This window comes from Calonectris borealis, chromosome 1 (assembly GCF_964195595.1).
Source record: "Calonectris borealis chromosome 1, bCalBor7.hap1.2, whole genome shotgun sequence".
Taxonomy (NCBI): Eukaryota; Metazoa; Chordata; class Aves; order Procellariiformes; family Procellariidae; genus Calonectris; species Calonectris borealis.
The window spans coordinates 182221553-182249273 of NC_134312.1; the positions used below are offsets into that span (position 1 = coordinate 182221553).

At 35.2% G+C, this 27721-nt stretch overlaps 1 protein-coding gene across 6 annotated transcripts in view; it reads right to left on the bottom strand.

Annotated features, from left to right (window-relative positions):
* Nucleotides 1–27721, bottom strand: part of TDRD3 (tudor domain containing 3) — a 110587-nt gene that overhangs the window by 13353 nt on the left and 69513 nt on the right. For all 6 annotated transcript variants that reach the window (XM_075139143.1, XM_075139140.1, XM_075139145.1 and 3 more), the window contains 4 exons: nt 25904–26060; nt 25416–25541; nt 13891–14729; nt 11761–11886 (listed from right to left, as the gene is read on the bottom strand). In XM_075139143.1, the coding sequence (XP_074995244.1) occupies nt 11761–11886; nt 13891–14729; nt 25416–25541; nt 25904–26060 (1248 nt within the window). The remainder of the gene's footprint in view (nt 1–11760; nt 11887–13890; nt 14730–25415; nt 25542–25903; nt 26061–27721) is intronic.

Below are 27721 nucleotides of genomic sequence, written 5' to 3' on the forward strand. Positions count from 1 at the left end.
TTAAAGCAATAGACTTTTATCCTGAATTGGTAAGAATCTGTAAAGTCTGCTCAAAAAGAAGATATTTTCATTTTAAAGTAAATTTTATCAAGAACTTTTAATTCAATCTAATTTTAAATTTCTTCTAATAGCACATGCCTGAGGAAAATTGACTTTGGCTACTTCCAATAAGGAAGCTCAACTCCACCAGCAGTAGGGACTACATAAGACTTCAAAGATTTTTCTTACTGACTGCATTGATACATAGGCATTATTTTCTGTCTGTAAAGGATATGCAGGATAAACAACTGTAAAAGATTTAGAGAGTATACACATTCTTCTCCTACTTGAAAGTCACAACCCCATAAGCATCTAGCTACATAGGGGACATTACAAGCATTAGATAATTAGTACAGATGAACAGTATAAAGGCGTATACACTACACGTATAGTACTCCATATGTAACTCTGATTCGATTTTTACATCAAAACCATCAATAGTTTTGCTGAAGCTTTTAGCTTTAGCTTCACTATAGTAAAATATTGTATTATACTATACAATATAAGACAGTGGTGACAGAAATACCAATGTTAAATGTATTACGGAACCTACCGAGAGATTTACTGCAAAATCTTAACATAACTTTAATTGTCCTTAAAGGGATACAGTTGACTTGCTGTATGGTACTGTATGATTTACTAAAAACCTCTTGAGACTTTGAACTGCAGCTACACAATTATTGTTTGTTGCCATTCTATACACAGCCAGAATAATTCCTACCTATTTATATAACATTTTAACCTACTATACTAGTGCCATCTTTCGCTCTTCTATTGTTTCTCAAATTGTATGAGATTTTGATGAACTGTATGAGTAAAACACTACATCCTACTTTCAAGCTCTGTACAAAGCATTTTATGCAATAGAGATATTCAGTTAATGGTTTCCCTAATGCAGGAGCATTAGGGAAATTCAAAAGCTACTAACAAGTCATTAAAACAAACTTGCTGTAATGTCATTTTAAAAAAAAAGCAACCAAAACATACACAAACCATTTATTTCCCTTATTTCTATTAGAAAAAGGAATCGATCCTTATGAGGGCATGTCTTTGACTCTACTGAACACACACGGGCCACAAGTATGTTCCTAACTATGGTACGTAAAACTAGGTGGCATGGAACTCTGCCATAACATCTGTTGCTTTTTCGTTTTCAAAATAAAAATTCCAAGATGACCTTTCTCTAAGCAGTCTTTTCTTTAACATCAGAAATCAATTAATGATAATAAATCTTTTCTGTTGACTTTCACTAACCAAACATCAGAAGTCTCTCCCCAACATTTTTTTTGTTTTGTTTTTGAATAAATAAAGTATTCATCCAGTTTCTCAGAACATCAAGTTGAATGAAGACCTCTGGAAAGGTCTGCTTTATGCTGGTAACACAGACACAGTCCTAAACATATAGTGAAAAAGAATACTTGCATAGACTTGGAAAAAATTCAGCATTCAGTTTCCTTGCACTAAGCACTTGTAAGCAAAACCATACATTTCCATATGGGGGAAGAAAGTATTTGCTATATTGCTGGACTTATTTTAGTATGTAATCAGAAAATTCTGCCAACAAAAATTTTAGAAAGAAAACACTAAGTGATACTACGAGAAATTACCTAATGCTTTGCTGTTAGGGCATGAAACCATTATCAAAACCAAAACAGGGAAGCAGTGAGTTTTGGTGATATTTTAGGTGAAACAGAATGCTGTGTGCACACACTCACCCATGACAAAATTTGGCATACAAATCCCCAACGTCAAACACACGTGTATATCCAGTAAACAAATGCCTATGTGATTTTGTGAATGACCTACTGCACAAAAAAAATTTAGAAACTAAAACATGGCAAAAGGTATTTAAGTAAATATACAGAAAAAATTTACGCAAACAAATATTTCCCAACTCCTATTTAAAAAAAAAAATGCTTACAGGCGATGCAGGGACACAGCAATTTAAGAAAGTCTTAAAAGTGAAACTGACCATGAAGCAACTCAGAATAGCCCCATAAAAACAGAGAGTATCTTAACTTGAAAGTCAGAACCTCTGCATTATGTATATGCTGTATACTTACATTTTAAAATAAAATATGCTGAATTGCACCAATTTTTTAATTAACAACTACTTTAAAAAAATAAATACACCATGTCATCTGGCAAGATCTACAACAGGATCAAAGAATTATGATGGGCAAAATATGCTTACAAACATTACAAACTTTTTAAACTGCTACAGGATAGAAGAGTTGGTGACCGGTCGCAAGCAGTGTTCCCCAGGGCTCAGTACTGGGACCAGTTCTGTTTAATATCTTTATCAATGATCTGGATGAGGGGATCGAGTGCTCCCTCAGTAAGTTTGCAGACGACACCAAGTTGGGCGGGAGTGTTGATCTGCTGGAGGGTAGGAAGGCTCTGCAGAGGGACCTGGACAGGCTGGATCGATGGGCTGAGGCCAACTGTATGAGGTTCAACAAGGCCAAGTGCCGGGTCCTGCACTTCGGCCACAACAACCCCAGGCAACGCTACAGGCTTGGGGAGGAGTGGCTGGAAAGGTGCCTGTCGGAAAAGGACCTGGGGGTGCTGGTTGACAGCCGGCTGAACATGAGCCGGTGAACTGAACATGAGGCAGTGTGCCCAGGTGGCCAAGAAGGCCAACAGCATCCTGGCCTGTGTCAGAAACAGTGTGGCCAGCAGGAATAGGGAGGTGATGGTGCCCTTGTACTCGGCACTGGGGAGGCCGCACCTCGAATACTGTGTTCAGTTTTGGGCCCCTCACTACAAGAAGGACATGGAGGTGCTGGAGCATGTCCAGAGAAGGGCAACGAAGCTGGTGAAGGGCCTGGAGCACAAGTCCTGTGAGAAGCAGCTGAGGGAACTGGGGTTGTTTAGCCTGGAGAAGAGGAGGCTGAGGGGAGACCTCAATGCTCTCTATAACTACCTGAAAGGAGGTTGTACCAAGCTGGGTGTTGGTGTCTCTTCCAAGTAAGAAGTGATAGGACGAGAGGAAACAGCTTCAAGTTGCACCAGGGGAGGTTTAGACTGGATATTAGGAAAAATTTCTTCACCGAAAGGGTTGTCAAGCACTGGAACAGGCTGCCCAGGGAAGTGGTTTGAGTCACCATCCCTGGAGTTATTTAAAAGACGTGTAGATGTGGCACTTAGGGACATGTTTTAGTGGTGAACTTGGCAGTGTTAGTTTTGTGGTTGGACTCGACGATCTTAAAGGTCTTTTCCAACCTAAATGATTCTATAATTCTAAAGCTCTAAAATCTAATCTTCAACAAATCTTTATGTCTACAAATAATTAGTCAATAAGTTAGGGAAAAAAGCCAAAAAAAAAAAAGAAAAAAATGCTTTTCCATATGTAAGAAAAGCAAAAGCACTACAAAACAACTCCCCACGCACCAATTTAGCCACGTTTGCAGTACTTCTCTTCCCTCCTTGATAAGGAGGGAAGTCCTTTTCTAGGTTGAGAGGTCAAACTTTGTTGAGTACCTCCCTCCTTTAACTGGCCTGGAACTCGTGGGAGACTCAACTCTCACTGGGGACTCTTTCCTCTCCATGGATAGTGATGATGAAACTGTATGACTCATGATGCAATTTCCAATGGCTGGGCCTCGCAGCACCCAGCAGTGAGGATGGCTGACGTAATGTAACTGGTGTCAGACATCAAAAGGAGGCCGATTACGTGAACAAGGAAAAGAAGCGAGGCTGGAATGGGCCAAGAAGGAAAGCAAGCAAGAAGAGAAGCTCCACCAAGTCTGCATCCAGTATCTTGTAAAATTTTACTTTCAGCCCTAGCACTCAAAATTCATCATCACTGTCCTAGAGTGAAAAGGTACACCGAGGCAGCTCCATCAGGAAAGGAACAAAGATTACTGCAATAACTAAACACCACTGTTTTCATTTTCTCCTATATGCCATTTGACCCACAGTGTAAGTCCTATATGAGCAAATATAACATAGGGAAAGAACGAAATGCCCAGGAGATCAGAAAACTGACCAACACAAGGAACAAATTAAAAAAGGAAACAGGATACTATGACATAACTACACAAACATTTTCAGCAAAACATTTTATATCTACTGAAATGAACCTACATGAAATAAGCTCTCAAGGTTTCCAGTAAGAAGTCAGAAATGACATTGCTAACTAGGTACTAACAAAAATTCTTAGCGAATACAGGGTAATGAAAGAACAAAAAAAAAAAACAAAAAGAAAAGACGACTGAAATGTGCTTCATAAGCACAAGAAAATCTGAAACAATCTTTCTGAGCAATGAAGATATTCCCTGATATCCTCCTGCATGATAGCATGTCCTAAGTTAGAAGACCCTATGATGTTTGATGTTCAGTATGTGGGACATACACAATAAATGCACAAAACATGGGGAAAAAAAAAAAACCTCTACGTAGCCATCACATATTTATTGCTTTCTTGTTAACCAGCTCTTGCTCTCATTAGAAAAACAGGTATTCCACTTTGGCGAAGAGCTCTTCAACACCACACTTAATTTTTAAAAGGAATATGAAATTAATCTCAAAATCTTTGATATTCTACTCCCCCCCCTCCCCGAAATTAGAACAATTAGTCAGTTTTATACTTATATTAAAAAAAAAAAAAAGAAGTATCTTGACTAACTTAGCAAAGATATTAAATTTTTAAGGCTGAAGCAAATAATACTTATCTAAAACTTTGAAAATCTAGATATACCAACCAAGTTATGAGAAGGAAAGCAAATTTTGTACGAAAGATGTCAGGCCAAAACATTTCCTTTTCTGTTTATGCTCTCTAAAGATATTCTGAGAAAATCTGATTAATTGTTGCTATTCTTTGACAACGTGAACAATTACGTCTAGCTCAGACATCCACATTTAATAATAGTCTATAAATGTCTCTCTTGGGACATGAAAGAAACCTCCAAATGACATTATTAATATGAAGAAAATAAATCATGAGTCCTTGTCATTGTTACAAACATTACAGAATTTACTCTAAGTAAGTAAGCCAACAGAAGCAGAAAAACATATCTCAAAAAAAAACCCCAAACCAATCCACCCCCCCCCCAAAAAACCAACCCCAAAAACCTCAACCAAACAAAAAACAACTCAAAAGGAGTAATTTCACGTGCTTTAACATTTATGAAGAAAAAAATAATCTCCTTTCTACAAAAAATTGCCTTCACAGTCAACTTTTTTTTTTTTTTCTTTTTTTAAGTTCTTACATTATGGAAGATTTCTTGTTTACAGATATTATTACTGATAACACTTGCAAAGCATCAAACAAGGGGAAAAAAAAAAAAACAAGCATTCCAGACATTATCCATTATCCATCCCTGTACAAGGAAACTTCAGTACATTAAATAATATGTCTATTCAACATGCACTGTATATATAAGAGGGAGTAAGTTCTGGAATCATATACACATACCCCACTACAAATTAGGTTTGCCATAGCTTCTCTTCTGCGATACCAAGCCAACAGTATCATGTCTCTCTTCCCTAGAAAGCAATCAGTCAGGAATGCTATGCTAATTCCTCCAGTTTCCTCTTTAATTAAAATCCTTTGAATTAATCTATTAAATGTGGACAAACTCGGAACACTGAAACATGAAAGAGACAGGGAAATCAGAAGAGAAATGGTGATGGCAGGAATAGTCCAGACACTTTTACACATGAAACTTCTTTTACATACTCAATATGTTCAACCTCAACACACGCAGTAAAGAGAAATGCAAGCATAAAATCCTTCAGAAGTCTCAAAACGAGAATCTGAAGAACTTTCATGACATGATAACAGGATCAAACACAATACCTAAAACAGGCTAAGCTATGCTATCTCAAAACAAAATTGCAAGTCACTTTAAAGGAAGGTGTTTAGTGAGGAACAGTCCGTCTCAAAATAAACAACCTAAGTAGCCCATACATAGTCTCCAAATAATGAATCATCATCGAACGCAATTAAATTTAATAACAAGGCGGGGAGGGGAAGGAGAACAACAGTGTAATGCTCAAAGTATCCTGCTTTAACTGTCACAACTTTTTTCAATAACTAAAAACTCCAAGAAGAATGTGTCTTTAATCTGATTTGTACAGCTGGCAATAATCTGCAATGATATTTCATAGCTTGACGAATATGAAATGCTCAAGTGGAAGACTTGAACATATTTTGCAATGCCTAATGATACAGACAGAAAATTGAAAGCCATTGTTTTATGCCCACTTAGTATAAATTACCTCATCTCAACTGAAATTTGCCTGCTTTTAGTTTATTAAAAAGTAAAATGCAGTTCCTCAACCACCTTTAAATGTCAGTTATTAAACTTCAGCTAAGGGCCAGTAACTTTCACAGGAACAGTTAACTTAAGTTGTGATCATCTGTCTATATTCCAGCATGGATACACCAAGCTAAAGTCTGAAAAACTATGTAGTTTCTCAGAGGATAGAGATGCTAAAGAAAAATACTTACTAGTAGTTTATCAGGATAAATGCTTTCCACAATGCTTGTCTCTAAATACTGCCTCTTAAAAGAAGGTTGGGGAAATAAATAAATTACATAAAGAATTACCCTGACAGAACGTGACAGTTAATTCTGTGTAAAGGCATGTATGACAATGCTCTGCAAAAGATGTGATGGAATTTAAGGCAACATTTCCAGTAAGTAAAAAAAGTCTCTGGTAAGAAAATATATTAAAAAAAAAAAGTTTAGGATAGACTATGAAAAGTAATTTTTCAGCCTGGCAGGACAGAAGCAACTGAAAACACCACATATTGGTGAGATGGGAAGGAAGGCACATCCCAACAAAATAACTGCCTAAATCTAACGTGTTTTAATAAAGCAGAAAGATGGCCTTTTGTGGAAACTAAATCCACGCTAGTAACTTTTTAGATTAAAATTAATTAATAAATATGCACCACAACTCAGGAAGAAGGGCAGACCAAAATACCCAGCCTTCATTTAATTCATTTAGTCCATGAGTAATTATGAACTGTAAAATTATTCTAGAGATTTTCCTAACAGTACAGAAGTCAAAAAACTTAAGACATCAAATTCTTGTCTGATGCAACTATTTAGGGACATTTTTTCTACAGTAAACTTAGAACAGGTTAAGTAGACTGTACAATTCTCTTAACAGTCTTGGTTTTAGCACAGTGGATGAGGACAGAAGCTAGATAAAAGATCCAACCAAGATACATTTATCTACTGCACCTACTTAATTATTCAATGGGAAAGACTTCCTGCTTGACACGCAACACAAAAAGATCATAGTGTGATGCCAAGGCCATCCAGGCTGAAGAGCCATAAAGAAGTGGCACCCAATCCTTCAAGTAACTATTTGCCTGTCGTAAATCAAGACACTGAAATGGGTTCAAAACCTCCATAAAACAGACAGGCAAAAGTCTTCTCCAGCTTAAAGAGGCAGCTGTAAGCCTTTACCTTTAGTGGTTTTCAGTGTTGCTCTTTACATTGCAGTGAGAGATTCGAACACCTTCAGAAAACTCACAGGAGTTTACTTCTTTACTTACCTGAAATAGGGGACAGGTATAATCAAGCCCTGAATCACAGTTTGATTTAAGGTAATTCAACACCTGTAGAAGCTCTTAGAGCTCTGTGAGGTACAAGACACAACATTACCAAATTTGAGCTCTCAAATGTCTGCCGGCATGAATTAACTGTAATCCAAGACCCTTTGCTATTTTCTTTCCTCAAATCCTTCCTTACTGGAGAAATGAGTTGAGGAAAGCTGCAAAGTGGATTTTCAGTCTCCACAGAACAAAACAAATTATAGAAGAACTAGGATTATACATACCTTAATAATAATTTTTGCCTTCTTACCTCTTTAGACAGAAATACACTGCAAGATACAGGAAGAGGAAACTAAGCTAAACTACAGACTTCACTTCATAATTAGTATTTTTAAGTGAACTACTGTAAACAAAAAGTTCGTATGAATTCTAGCTTGTTTTGAAAGCAATCAGAACAAGGCCATAACATATACAGATGGGAAAACTACAATCTGTATTTCCTTCATATAATAATAGAAAACAAAAAAAAGAAGGGTAATTGAAGTGTAAATGGTGGAAACAAGGCCTACCACGTGACTAAGGAAATGCAGAATGGAAAAGGGAAAGCAAGGATTTGGCTTTAGGGAAAAATGTCAGAAGATAAGTACTTAGGCTACACATTTTCATAATTTATTAAGGAAAGAAAACCCTACAAGTTAGAGAATAAAATTAAGACTTAAAGTTTAAAGTATTATCTTGACTTTATTTATTTTTTTTTTCCACAGAACAAACTATTAAGTGAGTCAGGAAGGCCCTTAATGTTCCATGCTTTTCAGTTGTTAGTATAATCTTACATATTTTACAAGAAAAAACAAGCAGTTCTTATTTCTACAATGGCTTTTCATTTAATTTTTTCATTGGGATTATAATATTTTCATTAAGTGACCCCTGCTACATTCAGGGAAATAAAAGGATACAGTATTGTAGTGTTACATACAAGATACTTAGAAAAATTCTAAAACAGCAGAATCCAAATGTAATTTTATTATTAAAATTATTTATGAATTGCATACCTAAGACATATTTTGCAAGTACTAAGAAAAAAAAACCAAACAGTTTTAGTGTTCTTATATATATTTATATGGGTGTTGTACATGACTATTGAAAAAAAACTCCCCACTACCTTTTTGATTTACCTTATGTAAAACACTTCTTTATCTTCTATACTTCCAGCCATCAGAAAGATAAATAGCAGCATGTTAGGTGTCAGAGGGACTGAAAACTTACAAGGACTCAGGGCAAACAGGGTGATGGGACTGTATACAATCAATTATCAAGGAGTCTTAAGATCATCTAGTAACACTTTTTCCATTAAAGTGGAAAGCACAATGTATCCTGAAAATATCAGGCAGATTTGATCTACAGTCAAGGAAAGAAAAAAACAACAACAAAAAAACCACCAAAAAACCAAACAAAACCCACCAAACCCACAAAACTTGTTCTAATGCAGTGCAGTTCAGTATTAGAGAGTCAGCAGGAATACAGAGCAGAATGTTAACCAGCAGGCGGTGAAAAGAAAATGAAATTATATTACGCCTACTAACAATGTAAAGAATTTTCATTATTTTACTATTTTTGATAATTATAAAGGTTTCCAAAAGTAGACCAGAAGCTCAGGTGCTTAAAAAATAGATCATGTCATCAAATAAGGTCACTGTGATATTTTGGCTGTTTTTTCAAGTGACTAGAGGAGCAACTTTTTGCTTTTCTTTTTTTTTTTTTCTTCTTCTTCCTCCCAGTGGTATACTTTCACCAGGGTTTTTTTTTGGGGAAAAAAAAAATTAAATTCAACACATGAGTACCAAAAAGTGTGCTGGAGAAAACAGTAAAGAATAATCAATTCTAACACATAGACTAAATTTATGCCTTTAAGTCAATTCACTAAATCTTTTCTTACTATCAACAACTCTCTCAAGAAGGATTCTAAAAAACTGGCAATATTAGGACATCAGAACTCACCTACAGTGTATTTCTACGTTAGTAACAACTCTTCAGTACAAACAGCTAAGACAGACTTAGTGATCTGGAAGCTACCTGGAAGGACTGCAATAAAACTCAGCATAACACTTCTAAAAAACAAGGTCATTGTTGCTGCTTCCATCGATCAGTGAAAGAAAAGTAATTATTGAAGTCAGTTTAAAATCTGTTCTGTTCTCTTGTAAAGAGGAAATATCACAGTTACTTAAATCTTACAACAAAGAATTAAGTATTAAGCAGCATGAGAACTTCATTTTGCATTTGTGTGTGCTATCTAGATTTATATATTAATATGAACACCGAGACAAAGAAAAGTGATCAACAGTGTTCAGCTTAAAAGACAAACCTGAGTATCAGAGCATGCCTCCAATAGGTGATTAGGAACTGCAAATGCATAATGAGGACTACAGTTAGCATCCAAACACAAAAAAGTGAAGAGCAAAGTGCTAATCAACTTTCTCCTCCAAAAATCCTATAGCTGCAAGGACCTTTTAGCAACAAAACAGTAAAACCTCGGAAAGAAACCATAAAAATTTTGTTAGCTGTGAAGATGTCGGTTGGCATCTATCTTATATAACTATAATGATCTAAGTTTAGTTGTTTGAATTTATGCTATTCAGCAAGGCTCCCTTGAGAGAAAAAAGAACCTTGAGAAAGGTATCCTTCATTTCTGAATGGACTGAAAGGTCCTTGGGGAATCCTTATTTCTCCCCAGAAACAACTAAGGAAGCCTCAATGACTAGATCAGGGTGCAGCATGATGTTAGGACTTTGCTACTTCAGTGGCAGAAACCCCCCTCCATACCTTGTCCCACTATCTTGTGTCAGCTTTAACAAACTAACTCTGAAATAAAACAAATGAAACTGGGGGGGGGGGAAGTGGTCCATGTCATTCGACTCATCCTGTGGCTACACCACTGACGATCCAAGATGGGAGGAGAGGGAACAGGAGGAACATGTGGTCAGAGATAGGCAGAAAAGGCAGAAAGAAGGACCACTGCTTCAGGTTGGCACCTCACTAGTAGATCAACTTAGTCTTAACACCAGCTCAAGTTCTTAGACTGTGAGAGCTAACTTTCAGACGCTTAAAGTAAAATAAAAGCCATTCCTCAAGATTGTAATCAAAAGTGTGAAGAAAAGGCTGATTATTAACCCAGAAAAAGGGTCCAAATAAGTGCAATCATACATAAAAAACTAGGACCTTACAGCTCAGCTATTGGGATAAAAAGAAGGAGGAAAAAAAAAAAGATAAATTTTCATAGAAACAGCAATGCATCAGCTGGGAAGAGCTTCAGATATCTTTTTAAGTACAAAAAGGCCATCTCAGAGGCCATAAGGGCATCTGAGAGCTACAGCAAGAACACAAGTTAAAAGACCACTGGCAGGAAACAGTAGTTAAATGTTCAGCCTCTGCAGCCGTACTAATATAGCTATATGACCCAGAGGTAAGAAATGAAAATAAGCACAAGTCATTAAGGAACCAATATACAAATATGAATACTTTTTGTGCAGCTTTTTATAGTAAGAGTAAACAGCAAAGAATTGTGCACTCCTGACATTTTTTTTTTAAATCAAAAGGTACTTCTATTTCCATGACATTCACAAATAAAGCCTTTTGAAATTTCCAACTTCCATAAGGCTAATACATTCTAAATCTTATAAAACAGATTTTGAGGCATACACCTCCACCACAGTATTTGGCAAAGCAGAAATCATTGAAACAAGAATAAAATCATGATACAAAGTAAAGTGACACAGATGTCTATTTTTAGCCATACATACACACGTAGTAAAAACCTTCAGAATATATATTTTAAAAAACTGTTTCCTAACCTTTACAGAACAACATACAATGTACATAAAATAAAACAGAAATTTGTGTTTAATAGAGTAAGCAACAAGTTTTAGAGAGAAAATATGCATAAAACTGTTTGGCTGACAGGTCAGTTATTCATTTTCAAACAATACAATTGAAATTTATTATACAGAAAGAATACCACATGATAATACACTTTTATGGAGTTTCATATAGACAACTAGAAGTTGAGATTTTGTTTGTGTATTCACTTAACTATTTTTCTACACATGTAATTAGCACTCTTTGCATGAGTAGGCATTAATTTCTGAAGGGTTACATATTTTGTACAGACTATGTAGTTTATATTTTTTAATACAATTTGTTATCACATACCCATGTGTCTGCATGAACAGGTCTGATGTTGCTGAGAAGCACCTCTTCATAATTTCCATAATCACAGAATTTAACAACTGCAGTTGTCCCAGAAGAATGGAGAGCTTCAATTTCTGCCCGGTAGAACTTAAAAGAGAAATTTTCAAAGGTCATAAAATACTACCTGAAATACCACAAACAGCTTAACAACTACCTTTTCATATATACGTGTGTATGTGTATATATATATATATATTTAGTCTTAGTCAGCATTATATTTTGAGTAAGATTTGTACCAGTTATTAAACCAGGTGTATTAAACTTCCACATGGTAGACTGCAAGGACACAGTAGAATGTATTTAGAATACTCATTGAGAAAATATGCAGCTTATGAAATTAGACTGAACATTTAAAAGACTTTTTTTCATTTCTCTGAAAGCAGAACGAATTTATCACTAACACAAATGCTACTGTATACAGAGAAGTGTTATTGTAAGACTTGTTCTTAAAATACATGTATCAGTAAGTGCCTATCAGCCATATACACTGTATATACTAATATATACCTATTTTAATATAATAAAATATAATAAAAATATGATAAAACTGCCCCTTCAAAAAGTCCTTTTCCTAAACACAAAACTTTATTTTTTGACATGTATACAAACACAGATAATCTTTCTTGAAGATATTCAATCACTTTTATCTTATTGAACACAAAGAAATCACTGCCCCCTAACATGGTTAAGCTCAGTACTGTATTTTGTCATCACATTTCAAAATTGTCCTAGATGTGAGCAGCAGCATTTATTGTAACTACCAAAAACCCAATAACCCTCAAAAAACCCCCTTCTAATGTGATGCATACTTTTCAGGTAACAGTCTGGGATTACCTTATATCTACTTATTTTGCAAGTTTCATACTTTCCACAATTTCAAAAACTCATCTCAGTAATGCAAATATGCTTCTCAAAATAAGAAACAGTTTCATAATATGCCATTATGTTTCACACTAATCCATCCACCCAAGCTATATATTCCTATTTCAGAGAGTCAACTCACTATATGTTGCCACTATCAAAAATTTTGCATGCCTTATCTGTTTTAGTCATACAAACAAAAGAGAGAAAAAATAAAGTCATGCTGCTGAGCTAACACTACCTAATTCCTGTAAAAAAGCCAAAAAAAAAGAAAAAACCTTAAATAAATAACATAAAATAAACAAAAAAGAAAAAAGACAGAAAATGGTGGGAATAAAACCATAATAAAACAATAATATTTAAGGCAGTTCTCTTCTCTGATTATCAGAAAGGGTCAAAAACTGAAGAAACTACCCAAGAAGAGTGACAGACAACTCCTGAACAGATAATAACAAATAAAAGAAAATAGCCTTAAACTTTTTTAACAGAGGAGGAGAAGATGAAAGGAAAGTGTCTTGCCGCAAGAGAAATCTTACTAACAGGAAAAAGGTGAAGAGGAAGTATTCAGACTTTTAAAAACCAGTAAAGCAAAACTATCATGCAGCATAACTCATTTGGTCCACAAATTCCTCAGCTAAAAGTCTACTAGTGGTAATAAAAAAATAAGCCTTTTGCTGTTTCCTTTCTGCGATGATTGAAATAAGAGAGGGATTTTTCTTTTAAACAGCCCTGTTCCTGCAGACTTTGGTCTTCCCTTGCACTAGTAAAGGTTGCACGCTAGCTTATTCCAGAAAAAGGCATTACACATCTACCATTACCTACTATTCTAGACAGCATAGCATCCTATTTCTTGTTCCTTGGAAAAGAACATGGGCACCTAGATCCATATTCATCCCTTCAAATTTTCAGAACTTAAGTCAAATGCTTCAGTGAGCAGCTTAGTCATGCTAAACTCCACCTAAATGAGAGAAACAATCACCTTCAAGATGACTTAATTTAAGCGCTTAAAGTTTCACACAATGAATACAAGCGACATAAAGTTTCACACAATGAATACAAGCGACATATCTCACAAATAAAAAAAAATAGAACAAGAAGCTAGCCAAGAAGCACACTACACACCTATGAACAAAGCCCCGTGTCTCCGAGCTAGCGTGCTAAATCTCCCACATTACATAAGAAAACATTAAAGGTACAATTTGAAGTACTTCTCATGTGGCAAAGGCATACCTTGTTGTCTTCCCAATAAAGAGCAAAACATTCATCCCCTGGTCTCCAACTTTTTCCATACTCCATGTGAATCGATGGTTCTAATATTTTCTCTGGTTTGATGGGCCCAGATCTCCTTTTGGGACCGGTGTTGTAATACAACATTTTATCATCAAAGGATGGGATCGTAGTGGGTCCTGATGATTTGATAGGTCCTACTCGTCTTCCTTTCTGATGATGCTCAATATCTCCATTTGGTACAGCATTAAAACTGTCAGTTCTACCAGGATTTTGGTAATCATTATTAACACCAAAATGTTGCTCACTTTTTACCATAAAGGCTTCACTACTTATTGTTCGTGCCTTCCTATCACAAAAATTTTCAGAATTGTGTATTTGGTTTTCCCTTTTCCCACGTTTCTGGTTATTGTTGTCTGTAGTATCTTGAGCAGCAGAGTTCTCCTTGAATTCTGTGAAAGACACCCCTTTTCCTACTCTGTTTTGCATATTGTTATCCCTTTTTTTGAAAGTAATATCACTCTGGTGAGCGGCTATGGGATAACCCAAATCCTTTGGCCTATCATTTCTAGTATAATGTCTGTCACTTTTATTTTTTTCATCTGTCCAATGGTCTAAAGAGCTGTGCCTTTCAGGACCTCTGTTTCTTGAAAACCCACCACTTTCCAAAGCCTGCCTTGAATTTTGAATATCCCTTTGAAAACGAGGGGGTTTCTCATTCCTTGGTTGTCTCATGTCATTGCGAGAAATGTGTCTTGAATGATTCTCTTTGATGCCATTCTGTTCTGTATTCATAACTTTGTGCTGTACTTGATGTGGTGGCTGAAATTGCAATTTTGGTTCTACAAAGAAAAAAATAATTTCAATTATTAACATATTTCACACACAACATATTTTAGAAATAGTGTTTCAGACCCTAACTGATAAATCAACAGTATTATTTAGAAAAGTATGCAGTATTTACCTTTGTGATACAGAAATGGAATGGTACACAGAAAATTTAGCAGAGCCATTTGAACTGTAATTCCTAGTTATTGGAAAACATACACTACTCTGGGCTGTACTTAGAACCAAACCACCTACCAGTATGAGAAAAGCCGGGCATAAATTTCCAGGAGGTTACTCATTTCTCCCTATGGACATCAGTAACTCACCTGAAGAACAGCCATTTAAGACAGAAGAATAGAATTCCAACATGGAGAAAGGAAGAGGGAGAAAAATGAGGAGAAAAAAGGAATACTTTTAATTTGAATTGAAACTTTCTGTAAAAATAACTTGTTAACAGCTATTCAGCATAAAAGACAAAGGCAAGAAATAGAAGTCATAAAATGATCACAGCTGGCAAACCGTAGATAACGGGCATAGTAACGAAGCCCAGAACTCTGGAGACCCTGATCAATGAGCCACAACAGGAAGCGCTTACGCGTTACCTTCAAGAGATTCAACCAGAACTCTAACTGATGAGAAGAAAAACAAGATTATCATGGATCTCATGAAAAAGAGCAAACTTGCTATGGGATGCTGGGGAGGAGGGGAATTGTGGGGAACTGTGAAACTTTTCATGGAATTAAGTTCTTTTTAGGCAAACATTGAATTTTTAATGGGTTGTTTATGTGAAGAGCCAAAGGAGGGAACAGATCAAGATGAATCCAGGAGGAATAAGCATGAGAAAATAAAGAAGGAATGAGATTAAACAGGACAGTTGCAAGTAAGCAGGCTCCTGGTCAATGCATTTGCCGGGCCAACTTCTGCACATGATCACTGTAGCCTGTCTCATCTCCTCACTAAATTCCGTTTCTAAAAATCTTCCGAGTGATTAAGTTCTCTATTGTGTGTGTGAGGGGACATGTTTTTAAACCTGCTGGTGAACTTGCGAGAGGAGAAGCTGCTATGTGGGATGAGAAAGACCTGGCAGCTGAATACTGGAGAGACCACAGGTCTGAAGGCTATCTACCAGAGAGACCACAGGTCTGAGCTCAGATACTGCATAGACCTACATAAGTACGCTCGTGTAACCTTCCTGCGAACTTCAGGTTGTACTAGCCAGCAAGTTGGACAAGAGGTGTCTGAGGTGGGTACCAGAGGTCAAGGTCTAGGGGCCAGGAGAGACCCATGTGAGTGTGTGCATGTGGGTGGCTGGGTATGAGATCTGCTAGCAGACTTTGAACCTTATTGAAAAGGAAAGTATAGGGCCTGGTGGGACTATGCACTCAGGCTCTCTGCTGCCTGGCCCTGGGTACACTTCTATGGGAAGGAAAAACTAAGAACTTCAGTTTACATGTTACCACTAGGAACAATGAATGCTGATATCTGACAACAAATGTATCAATTTTCATAATTACTTGCTACATGGTAAGAGTTAAAATTAAAATGTAAATTTTAGCTTTTTTTTTTTAAAATACTTCCAAGCATCACAATTATTAATAGCTCACAGAAATTTTATCAATTTAATTGACTACATTGGCTAATAAGAATCTAATTTTATTTTTACATACACTTTATTTACCCTAACTTTTAGAATTCAAAAAGGTTTGACTAAAATGACGTGTTTTTTTTAGAGTGACATAAGCATACATGAGGCTTAGCATGATCATAATCTTGATAAAAATGTCTTACTGCAAAATTTATGACTTTGAAACCAATAATGTTTTTAATGCATGCATATGTAAATATATATTACTCAGAAAGAACCAAGAGTTTCATAAATATTAATTTTCTTTTTAAAAATGAAAAGATGACTTTTTAAATCTTGCAACATTTAAATTTCATTTTTTTAAACAAAATCCTTCAAATTTAAAAGTACCTCTTTATCTCTCCTTTACAAATGGAACATGAAAATACTGGTTTTCTCCGTTTTATAGCTCTAACTTTTCTGTAAGTGTCTTCATTATATTTTCCCACTTCTGTATAATATACCAATTTTCTAGATTTCCTATCATCTAGAAAGGTTTATCTTCCTAATTAATTAACAGTCTTCCTTCATGACATGTTTAATTTACACCTCTTCTCCTCTGGTAGTAAAATACTTGGGCTTTCACTCTTCCTATTCCCAACCTGAACTCTCACGTCTATTCCTAATGTTAACTACACATGAAATGATTGAAGTGTTTGATGAAAGCGTTTGATGACCTCTGAACGTTTACTGCCTTGTATTAAAGAAAGATGTGTATAAAATTCTAAAATACTTCATTATAAGTCATCTTATTTAATATTTTGTAACATGAAATTCATTAAACAAAGTCACTCACACAAGGGAAAGTTGTTCCAGCGGTAAAAGTAGAAATGGGCTAAAGACTAGATTGGGCATGTTAATATTTTGCTAGTTGGCAGGATTTTAGGATTGACTCAGAATTTAAATGTTTCCTCTCGAGGGCTGACCTTTGACCTTTTTCTAAATGAAAAAACATTTTCTGAGATGGGTAGTCACCTCAGACAGTGTTTAGTACATGCAAGGACTCTGTACAACTGCAAGACTTATCCCCAAAGCATGCAGAGCAGTTATAATACTTTAGTTAAAGCCTTGAGGAAAAACTGAAACATATACATATTCTTCCATAATTGGAAAAAGTTTACTGAAATTTCTATTCAGTTTCATAGCATGTAATAAGTAATTTTAGCTACTGTCTAGGCGCCTTAATAAAAATAGCTAGTTTTACTAGACACCAAAAAATCTGAATAGATCTCCAAGCAACCTAGTTCTGTCACACAGCTGCTGAGATCTTCTCTTTCTACCCTTTTTCCGCCTCTTTGACCTGCTTTGCAATAAAAAGTTACAAGCATTCTCATGTGACACAATATTTTCTGTCTTTAGAAAAGCAATACTAATCTTCAAAATCCAGAAAGAAGTAATTCAGAATTAGAATCATAGAATTATTAAGGTTGGAAAAGACCTCTAAGATCATCAAGTCCAACCGTCAATTCAAATGCTATTCATCTACTTAACAAGAATTACCTGTAAAATAGGACTTTAAGAAGTTTCATTTAGAGTTATAACCCAGTGTTCCACAAAGAAGCATGGAGATTTGAAACAGAGTAACTGCTAAGAAAAATAGCAACACATTTAAAAATTGGCATGAATACGCTGAGGAACTGGAACCTGAGTTCGTGTTTCTGTTGAAACAAAATAAATACAAGCTGAGAAGGAGGATGATATTAATAAAGAAGTGGCAAAAAACCCCCAAAACATTCTGCCATTGCATTCACTACAAACCTGAATTTACAGGAATGTATGTAAATGTATGAAATTTACTATATTTTTCTCTCATTTATTTAAAGAGAAGTTACTGACAAAGTAAAAATACAAAAGTCTCCTAACATGTCACTAATGCTAACATAATAGTACAACAAAAATAAGTTTGATTTTCTTGATATTTGCACTTAACACTGACTGAAATTCAATTTTTAGAAGTAAAGCTGCATAATAAACATGACTATTTCATAATTCAGGTCCCTTACTGTCAACAGGGCACTGTGTTTGTTGAAAACATGGCTACTAAATGGTAAATTCCAAATATTACAAATTCCCTTTAACTCCAAAAGGTCACACTCTTTTTTCCTCCCAAGTTCTCTCGCCCCCAGATATTCAAATAAATTGTGTGACCAAGAAATGAAACAAATAATTTTTTAATTATATTCTATTGCATTACCAACTTATTTCAAATCTTTAACTTATTTTGGGAATATATAAATCATAATGGACTAAAACAAGAAAAAGGCTGTTGAAATTAGACAAGATTTACTAGCCCCAAATTGTCCAAACAATATGTTACCATATAAAAACAAAACAAAAAAACCCCACAGATCACACATCCTGTTTTACCTCACATGTAAACAGTTAAGTAGGAGAAGGACAGAAGTTAAAATCTGAAAGCACAGAAATACCCTGTTCCTTTGAAGATCTCTGGGGCTGTGTCCCTAAGAGTTTGGGTGTGTGTCCTTCTGCTTGTAATAAATGCTTACTCTCCATTAAAGTCCTATTTCTCTTCTGAGGGACATAGTTAAAATGAGACAGTAAAAAAACCTCTGCCAAAGGCAATTGTTTGCAAACCTACACGGTCAGCACATCTTTTGTTACTTATCTCTTGCAGACAACACTGGCAGAGGAGAACATAACTGTAACTGCAGGTAAATTAGGCGGGATGCTCAAGATGCAGAGTGAGCCGAAGCTGTTATAGAGCATCATTCAAACTGCTACAAGAGTATGGTCTGTACTTATGAGATCCATATTTGAAGAAGAAAACTGATAAATGAGTTTGCTGAGTAAAGAGAGAAAGCAGTCTGGAAAAAGAGTCTGATGAGATGCTAGAAAAGCTCAATCCACACAGCTAACACAGGTGATAGATAAAATACAGACCCATTATGTCTTATAAATAGCTGCTAGGAAAGCAAGTTTTGATAGCTCTCTCTATGGCAAGAAAGGCATAATATTATACAGCACTTAGAAGCTGAGCATAGAAAATTCAGATTAGAAATGAAAAATTGTTTTTTTTAAAATGCTGATCTTTTCTTGCTGAAACAATTAACTTTGGAGCAGAATTAATGCACCACCTTTAAATCAAAACTGCATGTCTAAATTTGTATTTCAGTCAAAGCCTAACTATTGGAGTAAGAAACAGAGACTACATAGCCTATGACTTTCTCCCTTCTCCTGAAGTGGCCCTATTAACAGACTACACAGACATGATACCTCTCACTTGCTTTTTCTGTGATCCCATTAATTTTGTAGTTTGTTGCACAGGAGGTTCATTTTAACAGGAGAGCATGAAATGTCCACCCCAAGCACAGTCGGTCTCTTGGGAGGACTGAAGAGGCAATTCTGCACAATTTGAAACTGAAAAAGGTTTTGGCCTTCTATGTCCTGGGTCAATGCTCTAACCAAAATCACTGTTATGTTTCTCACCACCTACCCCATTTAATAACAAATAATTATTAAAAAGTTGATCTTTGCTTGAGTCTTTCAAAGACGTAGATGTCTGTCAAAAGCTTTTGCGGCTTTGGATGCTGAGCAGATGGAAGCACCAGTCTGTTCTCAGTCCCTAAGAACCGCAGGGCGAGAAAATACCTGAAACATGCCTGGTTCTCAGCATTTTGTCCATTATTCCTTAATTCTATAGTCAGAGCTCTTGGCACTGTTTTGTTCTCCCTGATAATCCTTGTGTTTACTCATTTAAGCTGGCAAAGATGGATGAACTGTTCCTCATAACAAAAGAAAAAGAAGAAGATTATTGGAAAAAATCTTGTGTTCAGTAGCAGAAATAATCCAAGTGCAAGCAAAGGCAGCTAATTTAATTGACAGCAATTTTGTCTGCTGTTTTTGTTCTCTCTCACAGTCAGCAGGTTCCTCTCTCCAACCAAACTCAAACTACTTCATTTCAATACAGAAATATTTTCATAGGTGTCACCAACCATTCACAGTTAAAAATAAATAAATAAATCTGCAGTATAAAACTATGGGTTTGTTTTAATTCTTGGCATTTCATTTAAATAAAGTATGTTTACTATATGCTATGTTTTACAATTAAAGAACTAGCAGATCATGGAGTCAGGTAGTATTAAATACCTTGACAGTTGTAATTACTTAAAACAATTTTTCATTAACTCTGAAAAAAGGAGGTGACACGTAAAAAAACCTCACAAGACACCACTTACAGGGCAAAAGACTAACACCTCACTTTCTTATAACTAATTTGTACTTTAAAAAACAAACAAACAGCTTAATGTGCTGTCTTATCTCTAAGAAGGAATAGAAGTACCTCCTAAACAAAATACAAAGGTATTTCAATTCATAAATATTTTTCTACTTGGTTTAAATGCAACTATGAAAAGGTACCAAATCAAAGATAACAAATTAAACAACTGTTCTGCAGTTCCTCTTCACAAACGGAACCACCTAGCCTGCTTACTGCAAATCCAGAAGTGAATTTAGAAATTCTCAACAGTACTGAGGTTTCAGGTGCAATTAGAAACACTGGATAAGAAAAACAAGGAGGGATGCACAGAGAAAAGCAAATCAATCCTCTGTGTGCTTGAAAAGAAACTATTCTTCTTTTCAGACACTTTCTCCCCAGATCACATAGCAGTTTTTGAAGAAAACATGGCATGGCACAGAATTAAAAAATATTTATCTCAGTTCAGCAAAAGCGCCTTTTGTTTTCGCTTCTACATAGACTCTCAGTCATTTAAAAGAAATTACAATCTGTCTGAAGGGTATAGAAGCCTAATGCTTGCGATAATGATAAATATGACCATTCCAGATAATCATATGTTCCTGATCATATGCATTAGTGTAATAGTAGGGGTGTGCTCATTTATTCAAAACCCTTATCCCTATACAAAGGCCATGTCTCCGAATACCTAAAAAACAAACTGGGATTTTAGAGACCATACGGGACAGCAAGGGGCCAGAAATACTGCTGAACAATCAGTTTTCTTTTGTAATTAATGGAGACTGTACTATGCTACATATAAATGCAGAAAAACCTGCCTGCCTGGGCCCTCCTTAGGACAATTACTATGCAGAAAAATCAACAAAGAGACCTTATTCTTGGCTATGCAACACTACACACTTGAGATGTTTTTAGCTGTTTCCCTGATGTGTCTTTCATTTCTGACCACTACTTTTTTAATACTAAAAGAGAATTAACATGTCTCTAATGCTAACAACTGACAGGATCAAATTAAATTATAAAGGTGCTAGTAATATATATCCTGTTTTCTGCAAACACTTGGATGCAGACTTCATGACGGGAGAGTTCACAGTGTAAGTATAATCACTGCAGATACATCATCACTCTGCAAACACTGTTAACACTCATGTCATCTCACTTTTCATAGAACTTAAGACAACTAATCATTAAGAATTTAGATGAGATTATTTTCAACCACAGAGGTGTAAAAATGGCAGAAAAATAACACTTTCAAGAAGTGATTTTTAATATGTGTTCGAATTCATCAGATTGCACAGGTTCTCTCAAACTTGGCAAAGAAAAAAAGCACTTTTAAGACACAAAAAGCCTGCAATTCAGCATATGCCTATGTATTTCTTGAAAAATCCATTTGAAGTAGACTCTGCAAGATAAAAATAAAACCTGTCATAGAAACAGAGGCACAATCCTATGGGATAGATACATTCAGTAAGGGAAAAAAACCTAACAAAATGCAGCTGAGCAACCACTGTAAAGCCCACTGACTTCCAAATAACAGAAAGTACAAGAACATGTATTATTATTTCTTCAGAAGGAAAAAAGGCAGAAATATTAAAAAAAATTTTTCAAAAAATAATCAGAAGACTTTCTGAACTCTTCAAAATGCTAGTAAGTTTTTTTTCAGAAAAGCATGACTCAGGAATAGTACATCAGATTGCACATTGATCATGTGCTAAAAAAAACCCAACATAGTGTTAAAACACACAAAACCAAAAACCTTGTGTGTCATGTTAGGAAATATCCCAGAACTTTTGGCAACTGAATGAGTACAAAGTCTTTACAAAGTTTTCATAGAATTATGTTTTTCTTCTTATGACATTTATGGAATCTTTTTATTTTTATTTAAAAGGGAAAAATATACAAAAGCAAAGCATATTTTAAATAAATAAATTTTAAATAAACACAATACTGAAGATTATAAACTGAACTATACATGCTAATAAAACCATTTTTTTTACTCACATAACACTATGCTTTATTACAGTACAATATGGTGGCTACATACATGTACTAAACCCAAAGGATCATAAAACTCCCCCTAAGCAAACACTATCAATCAGCAATATAATTTTAAAAGAAACAATTAACTCATTTCAAAATTCTTGGTAAATTACTATTACTTACTTACTATAATATTACCAACAATATGAAAGGCATATATACCACAGGGATTATTTCTACTATTTTTCCTTTAAAAGACTTTCAGTCACACATAAAAGCTTTCCCTAGTCTCTCAATATAAGCACACAAAACTTATCCAAAGGAAAAAAAAAAAATCAATGTTTGTAATATGAGAGAAAAACACTACAACTGTTTTCATTTCTTTCCACTGTAAAAATGTAACTCATCTTTGGTAAACAAAATGAGTTGCCAAAGATGTATCTCAAGCATCATTCCCTACACATGCTTTTGAAAATTTAATTATATTCATTACCTGAACAGTTTACAAAATTGTATCAGCTCATGCAGAATGCTTGTGTATTTGAAAGGTATTTTCTTTAAATATTTTAAATTTCTGAGAAAAACAGTGAAGACTCATGATGTAAATGTTCGAGCTACAACTAGCTTTGTTTCATAAAGAAAGCCATAAACTTGTGGCTACTCAGCATAAACAAACTATAAACAACATACATAAGAAAAGGAACTCTACTATAACTTTTTGGTTCACTTCTACCAACTGTTTTAGTAACACCTAGACGCAACTGAAAAATGAAACAATATTTAGCTATTCAAAATCACTTGTTTTGCAGGCCAAAAAAACCACTGTTGCAATGAAACTCAACCTAGGTACAGCAACAATATAGTATTTGCTATGAAAAGAACTATAAGCTATCACATTTATAAGAAAATGCCTTTCTGTTCATAGTTAAAACTTAGCACATCATAAAAATGTTTAGTGAACTGTAAAATGGCTCACAGTGCATCTAATTCTATCAGCAGCAGCAAGAGACACCTGGGTTTGCTAGCACGTTCACTAACTCCTGAGCTCATCTGTTAGGGCAAGTTTTCTATGATAAAATGTGTGTCCTTTTTCTTTGCTGCTGCTTCTTCTTTTTTGGATAAAAGGCATCGTCTGTATAGCGCCAAGAACTGAATTTCTCAACTGGTGTGTTTCCTTCCACCTGAATATGCTGACTTTTAGTTGCTACAGGCTGCAAAAAATATTCACATTAATGCAAAATAGCTACACTGCTTATGCAAGTAGCAACTGTAAATGGGCAGCTTCAAACTTCCAAAAGATCTAGCAGTAATAACTCTTGAAAAAAAAAAAAGCCATGCATTTAATGGAAAGCAGATAGTCCTAATAATTCTCACTGAAAACTGGGATTTTGATGCACTAACAGGAATATACATGCCTTCGTGTGTGTGTGTTTTCATTTCTAATTCAATGATGACTCTCACACACAACTAACCTTAAATTCACTGCCATAGCAAAAAAAGACAAGTATTTACACATTTTTAATACATTTAAGCTACAAACAAAAATAATACATTCAACAAAAGACCTCTCTCTTGACTAACCAGAGTGATGGAGGTGTTCTACTTATATGTCAGATGCAGGTGCCTACTGACATTACAGCCGTTTGTACCTTTCCCAACAGGGCAACCTGTTCACTTTCATTTACTACAAGCTTGTTTTCCACTTTTTCCATATTACTTTCTTTTTTTTACCCCCCCCCCTTTTTTTTTAATACTCTTTTTTTTTTTTAAAATCCCAAATCCAGTGAAAATACACAAAGCAAGACTCTGTTATTAACAGTCAACACAGACTATTTTGGAACTTAAGTTAAAAAACCAATTACATATAAATGCAGTCATTCCTTAAATGTACTCATTCCTTAGAAAACTCCAAAATATCAAACAGTTCATATAAACTAGTATGACCTTTTTTTTACCCTTTATGAAAAGTGTCATTTTATAGGGAGAAAAAAATTACAACTTCATCACAAAACCTTCATGTTAAATAATGGAAGCAGATGTTTTCATTTCATGTTGGCCAGTGAAACATCTCCAAGGCCATACCCAAAAGAATAAATGATCTCCATTTATTACTCAGCTTACCACGAGTTTTATTTTAATATTACAGCAGCCTCTAGAGACCACAGGATGTATGGAGTTTCCTCTTTTTTCTTTTAATGAATCTGTCTGTTAAAGTTTCCAAAGTACTGAATGGTGCATAGACTACATTCTTGTATGGTTTCTCAAGGAAAAAAAAGTAACTAAAAGGACATTGCATTAAATCTGAGGGATTATTTGGCTTCCTTCTTTCTGAAGTCCTACATTTCCCTTAATCCTTAAAGTTATTAAACAGGAAAACCAAGAGAAAATAGCTGTTTAATATTTTACAGCAGCCAAAAAGATTTTTTCTTCCCCTTACAAAGAGAGGGAATACAAAAACAATCAAGCTTACCACAATTACTAAACTCTTAACTGGGCAGCAGGCAAAACGTGCTGTTTATACTAAGGAAGGACGACTGTGGTTATGGCTTTTTTCTTTATTTACTTCTGAACAACACAGAAGTCCATTAAAGTTGCAAGAGCCTTTATCAAATTAGATTAACAAACTGAGATTTATGTCACCTTATTTCAAAATTACTGACTTTTAGAAATCTAAGCCTGAAACAAACTCTCTAAGCTCTTCTACAATCACGACAGAAATACAAACCACCACAGTGTGATTTATTTGACCTTTCTTCAAAGGAAAGGAATGGCTGACTGTGGAGGAAGTTCTAAGAATCACCTTTTAGTTGACAAAGTTAGGAAAAAGAATTCCACCAACACTGTCCAATATTCGTTCCAGATACATTAATTTCAATAACTTACCCTCTACTGTTAGAGTACCCATTTTGGATTCCAAGAAATCAAATAGTGTGCTTGGTGCAGACGGTCTGGCATTTCCTAGCTCTTCTTCATCTTCAGGTCTTATTCGGCCTCGGCCCTTCCCTTTACCTGTAAACATCAGAAGTTACTTGTGAGTGGGAAATAGATTAAAAAAAAGTGTACACACTTTTTTATTTGATATATAAAATGTTTACATTTTCTATCTTTAAAAAATTCTATCATGGACAAAATAGATAAAGATATTTTCCATTTAAGGATATTCAAATGTTTGACTTCAAATTCAGAAATTTTGACAAGAATACAATACACAGAGGCCTTTTCTAAGTATTTGCTTTCAAGTTTGCGATGCATTCTAACTTGCAGAAAAAAAATGTGCAGATATGCTCTCCTATAACTACATTAGTAATCCACCATACACAAATTCCTTTGCTCGTAAACACTGTTTTAAAGCATTTCTTTGCAAGTTTTACCTCTAGGTGGTGGTCCCTGAATGGGTTTCTGTTTACTGCTGTTCAGAAGAAAATTTAATGCTGCCTCTAGGCTGTTACTGTTATCCATAAGTGCCTGTCTTGCTGCTTCTTTGCTGAAACCCATCTCCGTTATGTGTTTTAGAGCCTTTTCATCAACCTGAAATAAAAGGTACACACAAAACTAATCATAAGATACAACACAACCTCTATAAAAACACCAGATTTTACTTTAATTTTTCATTAATTTTTAATTGAAACACTATTTCATATTTCACTGATGATAAATATTTCAGTTTTATATGAAGTCTTCACATATGATCTCTCTTGGGTCCAAACAATCTGCTGGCAGAGGTTTTTTTAGTATTATTATTATGATGATTTTTAACTCACCAGTTTTCAGTTCTAATATTTCAGTTCTAATATTGTGGTTTCCACAAATTCCCCTAGTCTACTTCTTCCTTTGCTGTACACTGGAATAGTATGACAGACTGTAACATACTTTCTCTGAAATGAAAACTAAAAGGAATCTCTCAAAGTAATACCGGTATAAAAACTAGTCATTTGTTCCTGTTTGAACCCTTTCATAACTTTTACAGACAATACAAAACCCAGTTATACACTTCTTAAAACATGGAGAAAATATAATCGCTAAAGGTTCTGCAGAAGAAAGCGAAGAAACACAAACAATTTACTTCTGCAGAAATACAGGCTTTCTTAATCTAAACTGTATAGAGCGTGATGACAAAAAGGCAAAGCAGGAATCACAGAGCATTAATTACAGAAAATAACCTTACATCTGCACTGTACTTTAAAGCACTCAAGTGAGAACTGCCTCTTCCAGTGCAGACAGACCTACATGCACTAAAAATGAAATGGGACTAGGCCCTCTGGTCTGTCCTCATCCCACACCCAACCAAAATGATGCCAGTTATCCATCTACTGAAACAGCTGTAACCAAATACATTCTTAACTGGAGTCCCATGAACATAACATTTTGTCTACAGGTTCCAAAATATTGTGACCCTCCAGGAAAAAACAAACAAACAAACAATCCACAACCACCCAACAAACCCAACAGAATCTAACCTCTAAGATGCACAACCCCTTGTTTCTCCCACTTCTTAAAAGAACATGAACTTTTATTGCTAGAATGATTTAAATTACAACCGTATGAGAGTTGTATGACAAATAACATTTAACCCTTCCTCTCCCCTGTTTTCCACAGTCTTATGGTGTGATTCCTCCACTCCTCATTTCTCCTGATTTTTTAGTACATTCACTTTTTGTCATAATTCCAGCTACACACTGTGCTCTGGGACAACAGATATGAGCAGTTCTCCTGGGGACAGAGACACAAAATCACTGTTTGTGGTTGCTATCTCAATACAGAGATATCTCAATACAGTAAGCCAGAAGATATAACAACTCACATAACTTTCATAACTATGCTTAGCTATGCAAAAATCACTGTAATGGACAAGACATGTAGCGCTTGGCTACAACTCCCACATGCTCAGCAATGTTAACTCCAGTGCTTTCATGTAGCCTTCTTCATTCCCAAACTCAACAATACTTTTAATTTAACTGTCCAAAGACTAAGTAAGTAAAGGAATAGCAATTTAAAAGGTCTTTGAAGACCAATGGGGCAGAAACATGACCTCAGTGTCTACAGTGGGAATCATCATCACACTTGAGTTTGACTTCAAGTTGCCTAAATAATGTCTTATTTTTAATGACAGAATATAATAGTTCCTCCTCTGGGACATTCTCCTAGATTCTTCTGCATGGCAACAGGGGTGCAACAGAGAGAAGTACTTC